The sequence below is a fragment of the Sciurus carolinensis genome, chromosome 16 (assembly GCF_902686445.1).
Source record: "Sciurus carolinensis chromosome 16, mSciCar1.2, whole genome shotgun sequence".
Classification (NCBI taxonomy): Eukaryota; Metazoa; Chordata; class Mammalia; order Rodentia; family Sciuridae; genus Sciurus; species Sciurus carolinensis.
Genome location: NC_062228.1, coordinates 13,950,101 through 13,961,248, shown reverse-complemented (window position 1 = coordinate 13,961,248; position 11,148 = coordinate 13,950,101). Strand labels below are relative to the sequence as shown.

The following is an 11,148-nucleotide window of genomic DNA, read 5'->3' as shown; positions in this document are numbered from 1 at the left end:
TGTGTCTGATCCTTAACAGGCACAACATACCTATAATTAAGAAGGGAGATGAAAAGAAAATGGTGAGGAGGGGCGGGATGTGGGTCAGTGGGGATGCTGCCTTGAATGTGGGAGGCCCTGGGTTGGATCCCCAGTACTACAAAAGAACATGCAAACAAAACAAAACAAACAAGCAAACAGAAAAAACTGGTGAGAGAAAAACAGATAACAGATACAGCAAATGTTAGAATCTCTAGAAAAGGACTCCATGAATGTGGCTATTAGGCTAAGGACCTGACGGAAATAAAATAGACAAGAAGATAAGAGATTTGTTGAAAGAATTGTATATTTTAGCATAACAGATACATCACAATTCTCCCAAATGGTTATACCAGCTTGGACTTCCACAAATAGTGTGTCATTTTAATTTTTGCTAGTTTTGTGGAGGTTGTGGTAGTGATTTCATTAGCATTTCCTTGATGACTAATGAGTTTGAACACATTTACTTCTGTTTTCTGACCATTCACATTTCTTCTTTTAGTAAAGTGTCTTCTTACGACTTTTTGTTGTTTGACACTCAGTAAAGCTCACCAATTGTACTAATTAATCTTTGGTGTATACTTCAAAGAAAAAAAATTTATGTTTTTTTCCCATATGTGTAGAGAGACCTCTAGATCAAAATACAAAACATTCCCAACATCCTATGAGTCCCTGTGTTCATTCCTACATATTACCTGCCCCTTGTTCTCCCAGAGGCAACATAGTTCTTATCAACATCAATTGATTTTGCTTGATTTTGAATTTAATTTAAAAGTACATGCTACTCTGTGTCTAGTTTGTTTTATTTAAAATTAAATGTGATATCTTTTTTTGTAACAATCTATTCTTCTTCTTCTTTGCTGTTTAGCATTCCAGCACATGCAAATGTGCTGAGATTTCCAATTTGAGGCTATCAGAGCAACCATATATATTTGTGTGCACTTGAAAAGATAATTTTTCTATTATGAGGGTTTAAAATTACAGATTGATAAAGCTTATGAGGGTTTACATTTGAAGATACTAATACTGTATTGTTCATGTGTTCCATATGTTTTTGTATTTTCTGTACTCTTATTTTTAGTAAGTATGGTATGTTGATGTGTTTTGTTTCTTTCTGTTGTCTTTCTCTTTGATTCTCCTTTGTTGAAGTAGTTACTGTGTTACTTGGTGGGTAGATAATCATAACTAGTATGTACTAATGATGAGTTGTGGTATTTATTTTATACATTTTTTTAAATAAAAATTGTATTTACTTAGAAGCATTCAGAATATCAACAAAACAGCTGCAACTTTTTTTTTTTTTGCAATTACAGAGTGGTATTCTGAAAGAAGCGCACAGAGCCACAGTCCAAAACTAATCACTGGAGAAGTTCCATTTTATTTTAAAAATGCACACACTTACATAGGGCCGGGAAGAGGCTGATTGGTTGGGGCATGAAATGGGGTGAGAGTGATTGGGAGAGCCTTGTTGCTGGGGGACGTGGCGATGGTTGATTGGGTGAGCCTTGGTGCTAGGGGTCTGGACAGGGTGTCAAGCACCGATTGGGTGCGAGTTCACGCCTGCAGGAAGAAGTTATGAGGAGTAAAATCAGGAAGAGAAGCTCGGCCAGCGCCATGTTGGCACCTAATGGGGGGTGACCTTATATATTCAGTTAACAGAACAACAATTATTTTGTATAAGCTGCATCAGAGACAACTGGAGATGTAAAACTACTGTCCCCATATATAACTAATTTGTGCTGTGCACCAACAAGTACCTTCTTTAAATTTCCATGCCATTTTACAACCCCATACTGTACCAGGCAAGGTTAGTGGCTATTGAAAATACCACCAGGACAGGGCTATCTAAAGACACATTCGGTAGTGTGTTAACTATACAAAAAAAGACACTGTACAGTTTAAAAACAAATCTTACACAGCCTTACATTTCAGTTTTTTTCTTTAAAAGGAGTGAGTTGTGTACAGGGGGGTTAAATGCTTTATAGACAAGAAAAAAAATGCACTAGAACCAACTTATTCATCATCATCATCTTCTTCATCTTCATCTTCTTCATTCTCATCCTCTTCATCTTCCTCCTCTTCCTTCTTTTTCTTGCTTTTTTCAGCCTTGACAACTCCCTTTTTTGCTGTATCAGGTTTTCCTTTAGCTCGGTAGGCAGCAATATTCTTTTCGCATTTTTTCTTTAGTTTTTCTTTTCCTAAGGCTGCTTATCATCTGCAGCAGTGTTGTTCCACATCTCTCCCAGTTTCTTTGCAACATCACCAATGGATAGGCCAGGATGTTCTCCTTTGATTTTTGGGCGATATTCAGAACAGAACAAGAAGAAGGCCGATGGAGGCCTCTTGGGTGCATTGGCATCCTTGAACTTCTTTTTTGTTTCCCCTTTAGGAGGGATGTAGGTTTTCATTTCTCTTTCATAATGGGCCTTGTCCGCTTTTGCCATGTCTTCACATTTTCCTTTCTCTTTAGCAGACATGGTCTTCCACCTCTCTGAGCACTTCTTAGAAAACTCTGAAAAGTTGACTGAAGCATCTGGGTGCTTCTTCTTGTGCTCCTCCCTGCAAGTTTGCAGAAAGAATGCATATGGTGAAATTTTGCCTTTTGGCTTCTTAGGATCTCCTTTGCCCATGTTTAGTTGTTTTTCCTCAGTGAGGCACAGAGTTGCCCAGTGCCCATCCAGCTCTCGCTTGCCCTGGCTCCTTTGCCCATGTTTAGTTGTTTTTCCTCAGTGAGGCACAGAGTCACCCAGTGCCCATCCAGCTCTCACGTGCCCTGGCGCTGTCTCTGTGGAGCTCAATGCACTGCAATGGCTGTCGAGTTGTGGTATTTAGATACATAGATTCATATTTTATTTCATTGTCCTCTTTGTATTATAGCTTTAAATATTAATTTTATTGCATTGTTTTGTTTTCTTTTTTTTAATATTTTAAGTTGTAGATGGACACAATACCTTTATTTTATTCATGTATTTTTATGTGGTGCTGAGAATAAAACCCAATGCCTCACACATCCTAGGTATGTGCTCTACTACTGAGCTACAACCCCAGCCCTTGTTTTGTTTTCTTATTCAAGCTCTACAGTTTTTTGTATATTGGATTCTCTCTCTCCTTCTTTTTTAAACATTTTCTCAGTGATTCTTATTATATTCCTTCATTTTGTTTTATTTTCTTAACTCATTTTTCATGTCTTTGTTCAGCAACCTTTATTATAATTTCATTTAATCCTCTTGCTTTTAGTACTTTATAATTTTTTATTTCTAAGATTATTTTTAAAAATTTCTTATATGAGAATAGTACTATTCAATTCACATCTACCTGAATTTTGCTATTTTTGTACATAATTATTAAATGTTTGAGAGATTTATTTATTTTAAATATCTGTAAATATTTGTTTAACATTATATAGTTAAATTGATATATAGTTTTCTCTGCCTTTTGGGTATGTATTGTTTTGTTGGGACCAATCCTCTACTATAGAGTTTTTCATTTTTAATTTTCTGTATTATAGTAACTTTTTCCAGTTGCCTGTTGTTTTCTGATTTGTATTGAATAATTTATTTTTCTTGACTGGTTATAATAGTTTATATAGAAAGTGGTGAGGAAGGTTACAAGATTTCTTGAAATCTCCCTATTTTGTTACTATAATGAAATGAAGTTTCTTTAGTTTATGGTATACTTTTTTGAAGGGTTTGGTATGTCCTATATTGTGATCCCCCCCCCCCCCCCCGTGGGACCTTATTTTTATATCTTATTTTCTTCCTACCAAGCATCTGAACAGTACCCCTTCTAAACCAGAATCCTCCAAGAGTGTTATTTTCCTTACTGATACTTCTGTTTCTTGCAATTTCAAGTCTCTTTCCTTTGATCCTGTGGTAACCAGTACTCTGTATCTAACAGGTCTTAGACTTATTTATGATTTTATGGGAAACTGGACTCCTCATCTATTTTCTTGAACATATTTGTCAAAGATATTTTAAAGTCTAGATGATAATGTTAATACCTATATCTCCTGTAGTTTTGTTTCTTTTATTTGTTTCCTTGTATAGGTTTTTCTCCTGGCATGCCCCAAAATTGTCAACTGGATGTCAGACTTTGGATATGATATTTTTGAAGATCTAGATGATATTAGCTTTTTCCAAAGAGGGTTTATTTTTGCTTCTGGCAGGTTGGTAGATAGAAACAGTTTAACTTCATTCAGTCAGGGGTTGAGTTGATGTATAGCTGGGTTTCATTCTTATGGTACATTTCTGGTTTATTGCTACTATTTTCCAAGCTTCATTTTCCTCCCTAGTCTTTGGTAGTGCTAACAGCTTTGCTTAGCCTTTCAGACTTCTGCCTGAGCATTGGCAAATGACTTGAGAAAATCTATACTGAAGGTTGAGTTACTTCTCTGTGACTTTTCTTTTGCTAAAAATCTTGATCCCTTGGCTGTGGCTGCTTTAGTACCTCTGTAATGTCTTCACACAACTATTTTCCATATTGATATGACTTGACTTTGACAACAAAACTTCATGTATTAGAAACTTAATCCCCCAAACCATATGCTAATACTATTTGTAAGTGAGGCCTTGAGTAGGTAATTAGGTTAGATGAGCCATGATATTGAAACCCCACGAAGGTACTAGGCAGCTTCATAAGAATACTTGCTCTGTCTCTCCAGTCTCTCCAGGTAATACCCACCACCATGTTATTTGATTTCCCACCTCCAAACCATGAGTTAAACAAACCTTTCCCATTGCATAATATTAAACATTTGTGTTTGCTGAAGTGTGACATCTGGGAATGCTACCAGTTGGAACCACTTTATTTTTGTTTATATATATATATCTTTTTGACCTATTCAAGTGGTGTGAGTGTGGGCTGTGTATCTGTTTGAGTGACCACTTGTTAGAGCTTCTTGTGGTTTTTATTTTCCCTTGCTTTTCTCATTGCCAAAGCAACTTTCCTTGTAGTCTGTTAGTCCAGACTCCTAATCACCTTCACATGGAAGGACAGCATTTTGAGGTCCCAGCTTCACAGGGGGGGAGTCTCTATTAGACCTTTAGGTGATATTAATTTGTGTTTTCTATCCTTCATACTAAATAAGATCTGTAAGTCTACAGCTTTATTCAAAATGACTGATTATATATGGTCAGGGCAAAAACAGATTTAGCTCTCTACTTATCTCTGAGTTACCTGTTTAACTTACATTTTGAATTGGTAGTTTCTTACTGTTCTTAAAAACTCTTGGATATTTTTAAGACATTTTGTATTTTATCTTATATTTTTAATTGATTTCAGTGATGGAATTGGTATCGATACTCTGGTGCTCTACAGAGTCTGAAACAAGTTTTTGTTTGATTATAAAATTTGGAGTACCGTTTGCAGAACTTTTCTTTTTCACTTTCCATTTTTACACGCGTGCATGTGCGCACACACACACACACACACACACACACATACACACACCCTTACCTTTAAAAGAAGATAGACTGTTCTACTCATTAAACTTTGCTTTCAGAGATAAAGTTCTGACATTCATCTAGTATTGTCTGTGAAGTTGGATTTTACTTTTGGTGCAGGATTGTACTTATTAATCATAATTTTATTAGACTATATGAAGCCCTTAAATATTTTTCATAAGGCAGAGATTTAGGTTCCAGTTTATCTGGGATATTTCTGTAGTTCTAGGAATTTACTTGTGTTTAAGACATATTTCTTTTAGCAGTGAAAAATAAGTAAATGTACAATGTGAAAAGAAGGAAGAGATCACCTTCTATTTTTATTCCATTCCTTAGTTTCCCATTTCCCGAGTGCTTAGAAATTTGCTAAATTGATAGAAGTTTTTTGGGTTTGTATACTTGTATTTTTTTTTCTCTAAATAATTTCAGAATTTACTCCAACTTTCTTAAAACTTGAATAATTCAATGACTTGGACTTGTTTTAAGATGATTTTAAAATAGTTTCCTTTTGTGAAAGATTACCTAATCAATTATAGGTGACAGAGATTTTGTGCTAGAGTAATATACAACTTTAAGTTTCCTTTATTATTTGACCTTATAAATAAATATGAAAAGTGATCATCTTGTAACATTTTTTAAAAATTCACTTTTTTCTTTGCCTAGAAAGTAAATAAAACCATCATTCTTTTCTAATCTTCATGAATAATTTCTTTCTGGCCCTGGGTTAAGGGCTGTTTTCAAGGCCATCCTATGGTATCTGTAGACATACAAGTCAGACCTTGCAGCCTAGGCCTCTGTGAAAGTGCTTCTAAATTTCAGAGGCAAAGAGAGCTTACACTTAATTTTTGGATAATTTCAGCTGTGGACTACAGAATGAAGCTGCTAGCGGGGAAATGATCCTTATTAGAAGCATAAAGCCTACTGACTGTATCTTGGCCAGTGTTCCCTTTTTTCCAGTAAGCTGTCTGCTATACAGAGGTGTATAACCCTAATGGCTTGTTGTATGCCATTAAAAGGTATTGTACACTCATAAAAGAATGACATTTTGATCAATGCTGTTAAAAGAATTACTGTCTTGACACAGAAAAGCTTTCCTGCTGCAAGTTTAAAAATATGCCTTTAAAAGCTTTTTATTGAATACCTTTGCATCCCTTAGAAATATGCCATTTTGGCATGAGGTTACTCTGAACTATTCCACATTATTACTTAAATGCAAAGCCTCCTATTTACCTTTAGAAGTTGCAGAGCCAAACAGGTATTTCCCTACCAAATGGATTTAAAGACATGGTAGTATCTTAAGCCACTGTATCTGATCTAAAAATAGAATTTTTGTAAAGAGAAAGCTGAAAACTAAATTATTCCTTTTTATTTTGTGAGATATTGATTTTTTCATGCTGTTTTGTTTAAACTTTGTGGTTTAATTTCCCTTTGGATTTAGGAATCACGCCTTTCCACCCAGTTCAGAGATAGATCTTTTCTAATCACCTGGGAATTGGTTCTCTTAAATGGCGATATGTTAGAAGTGATTTTCTACCATTTTTTCTTTTATTATATTTTGATTAGAACTTTATGAAAACCATATCACAAAGACACAGTCTTCTAAAGATGAAGGTTTCTTCTATACACAGCTGGTCTTTTACAGATTTATTTAAGTGTCATTGCTGTAAGTTTAATTTCATACTTTGTAAACCTTCTGCTATTATTTAACTTCTGACTTAAACCTTTAAAAAGGAAAAGAATAACAACAACAACAACAACAACTTGTGAACTGAATATTTGAAAGTCCAATACCCTGAATACTGTACTTTTCTAAATATGTCACTATGGAGTAATTATTTACTGGATAGATTTCAAATTTTATACTTTTTGAATTTGATGTTTAATTCTAGTCTAATAAACTTTTCACACATTACAGGGTTTGGGAATATTTTAGGATAGATAGTGATTGTTCTTTTTTTTTTTCAATGGAGGTCTTTTATTATTTATTTTTTATGGCACTGGGGATTGAACCGAACACTCTACCACTAAGCTACTTACCCAGCCTTATAGGATCTCTTTTAAGTTGCCAAGGCTGGCCTCATAGTTAGGGTCCTCCTGCCCTATTCTCCTAAATTGCAGGGATTATAGGCATGTGCTACCACGGAAGGCTCAGTAGAGGTCTTTTGTTTCATCACTAAAATCCCACACATTGGTCTAACAACCTAAGATCTTGTTTCTGTAACAGGACAGTTCTTAGATCATATTTATCAGCATGCTGAACTGTTCCTTTTGCAGAGACATAGACATCATCCATTTACCCCCTGATATCCTTGTTTTTAACTGTTGTGACTTATTGAATCAAAGCAGTTGAATTTGAAACAAGTTCAGTGTCATTTCCTTCAAGGATTGACTCATCTTTCTGGGTGTGAGTTATGAACAAGCAATATCTTACCTCCTCTGGACCCTGTTGATATATTTTTCACCCAAGAATTTTGCATTTTAACCAGAACCCATTCTCCTGAATAAAGACATTGATAAGGAAGTAAGCATACACAGATTCTCAGTGTAATACTCTTGATCATGTTCTGTGCATGATTACAAACAGTGCAAACAACCAGTGCCTTTCTGTTTCCCTGCCATTTGTCATGGTAAGAACGTGTTTCTTTGCAAGGAGTTTTGAGTCCTACACTGAGGTGATTGAAATTCGTCCATAGGGTTTCTTTGAGGCCCTTCACAATAACTATGTGTTCCTTCAGAGTGGTGGTGACATTTTCTGGAATGTCTACAGCCTGCTGAGAATGATCTTCATTCTTGTACTAGATGTGGCAAAGAGCATTGATTTTTATTTGACATGTCAACTTTGTCAATCTCTTCTAGTTTTACTTGTAAAGCAGATATTTTTGTTGTTTTTTGTGATGGTTGTGCTTTTATTATTCAGTATTCTCTAAGGGCAGGTAATTTATATATATTCATAACACTAAAACTTGTTATAGCTATTTTGTGCCATGTTCTGTGCTAAAGGGCTTCCCATGACTCAGGGAAAGTTGTATAACTGAATCAAACAGTGAGTAAGTTGTGGAGTTAACATTTAAGCATAGGTAGTTTGACTCTCAACTGTTGTGCTATTTTAACTTGTTTATATCTTATTTATTTGTTCTAGGTAGGATTCCTATTTTACAAACTAGGAGCCAGTATCTCCGAGTATGTACTTTACTTATTGACATATAGTGAAGGAATGGCTTAGCTGCCATTTGATTATTTCCTACTATTTACACTGGATATTTTTCCTTTAGCCTTCTCATTGCACATTCTCCGCTTAATTAGTTTTGGGTATTCAAACATGGTTTTTACTAGAAATTTTGAAATAAGAATTTGTCTCATGATTTTCACTTATTCTTTGGAAAGAAGCATATTATAAAGATATTTGGGCTATAAGTCAGAAGATCTGGGTATGTCTTGTTCTGGCCATATAACGTTGCATAAATTACCCCTGACAGTCTTATTTATAAAGTGAGAGGATTGGGCCTAGATGATTTTAAGGGTTTCCTCAAGCTCTAAAATCTAATTTGACTCTATTTAGATTCATTGCTTATACTTGCTCTTTTTAACATGGACAAACTATCACTTGTATTTCAGCCCATTAAATACTGTATATTTTTTAACATTAGTAACAAGAAGTCTGATTTTTATTCTTTACTTATATCTGATATTGAAATTCAATAATGGAAAGAAATTCCATGTAAAGAAGTAATTAATGCTTTTATAAGTACATTCTCTCTTGTAAACTACTCAAGTCTCCTAATTTTAAGTCAGAATTATTTCAGAGATCTACGTTTACAAAAAGAAAGAAACTATTTTCAAAAGAGGATATTTCCACCAACAAAGATAGGAGTAGGCGCCTGCCATCTTCAAAGTACTTGTAAATTCTTAACTATATAACAACACTATTAAAAATAACAGCTAACATTTACTGGAACTAATTTCATGTATTTTTGTAAGCATTTTATATACATCATATCATCTAATACTTGTGATAAACACTGTCAGGTGTGGACCATTATTGTACCCATTTTACATACTAGGAAATAGATAATAAAGTTAAACAGTTTCTCCCAAGGATATGTTATTCAGTGGTGAAGCTGAGATTCAAATCGACAGAATACCTCAGAGATTTTCCTCATATTTGCAAAATGGAATAATTATAAGCGGTTTCCTATGAGAACACTTAGTAATATGAATCTGATTTAACATGAGTGTTTTGGGGAGTGGGTATGGTAACTTGTGATGAATGGTAGTTTCTGGTTCTCAGATTTCATCACTGCTGGTTACATATTTTACTGATATGGTAATAAGACAAACAATAGCTGTTGTACAATTTTATAGTACCATTTATTGTCTGAAGAGTTAATGAATTCATTGTATGTTTTAGAAAAACATTCTTTGGCATTTGGGATGTGGATGGATGTATTGGGGTGTGTGTATGTACATGAACATGCATGTGTGTGGATTAGTAGCTGGAGATTAGGGTGACTACTCAGTTTGCTCAGGTTTGGGTTTCTGAGTCATAGAACTTTTAGTGCTAAAACTAGAAAAGGCCTGGAAAACCAAAGCAAGTATGTATGTATGAATGTATGTATACATACATACACGTATGTGTAGTGAATGTCTGTGTGTAAAATAAATGGTCCTGTTTGTACTACAGGGAATTCAGATCTTGCCGACAGTTAAACAGTTCTGAATTCAGTGCCTAGACTGATATTTGTCTGTTTTATTAGCAGAAAGCTCAATCTCCTGTGTTTTCCCCATTTCAGATAACCTTTTCTTGTCATCTAAGAAATTAATTTCTTTGTTGGAATCATTGCAAGTAAACTTGATAGCAGGAATGCTGTTATTGAGGTAGCTTACACAGTGATTTGCTAAGTACAGCCTCTTCATAAAAGGTGAAGCAGAAGTCAATTTATTGATCACTACCAGGATTTCAGGAACCTGTTGAACTACCTGATTTTTTCCCCCACCTTTTTATAAAGCCTACTATTTTATTGCTTTTTATACCTTAGCATTTAGTTGTTCCTTTGGAAGGTTTCTTTTTTTCTTTTTTTTTTTTCATGTACTTTCACTTAAGGTAAACTTTTTTTTGTATTTTTTTTTTCTTAGCATAAGTTGGAACTCTCTAAAAACCATTTTTAAATTAAGTCACATGAAATTGCCAAGGTTTGACTGGTTTTGACCTATAAAAATGGTAGTTTCATATGGTTTAATAGTTAAACCTTTGGTTATTTGGAAATATAGGCAGCTAACAAATCTATGTGGTGTATTCCATTGAAACCCTGCTTAATTTGAGAGAGAAACTGAGATGAACTCTGGGCACGTTACTCAATGCTACCTATATGCTAAAAGTACACTTAAAAAGGTATGGAAAAACTGAGCTTACATAGTCATTAATATTAGACATGCATTTGAGAATTTATTTTAATCAAAGTTTAAGACCAAATTTTCTTTCTCAGAATTTCGATCCAATTGTAAGCTACAGTGAATGATATAAATTTTAATGGGTAAAAAATGCTCCTTTCATGGAATTAGATTTAAAATTGTTGCTGTATTAACACAAACTGACCAAGAAAATGACTTTGTGTGCCCTTTGAACATCCAGTTGAAGTTGGGGTGTGCCCTTTTGGATAATTTCAGAACCTAGGAGAAAGATAAGGGGTAA

The 11,148-nt window shown here is 34.5% G+C and overlaps 1 protein-coding gene and 1 pseudogene across 1 annotated transcript; both read right to left on the bottom strand.

Moving 5' to 3' along the window:
- Positions 1-2,031: 2,031 nt before the first annotated feature.
- LOC124965996 (high mobility group protein B1-like) lies at positions 2,032-2,648 on the bottom strand. The gene is given in 2 exon segments (XM_047527045.1): positions 2,032-2,210; positions 2,213-2,648. Coding segments are annotated over 2 exon segments (615 nt in total).
- Positions 2,649-7,632: 4,984 nt separating this feature from the next.
- LOC124967040 (60S ribosomal protein L9-like) lies at positions 7,633-8,747 on the bottom strand (annotated as a pseudogene).
- Positions 8,748-11,148: the final 2,401 nt, after the last annotated feature.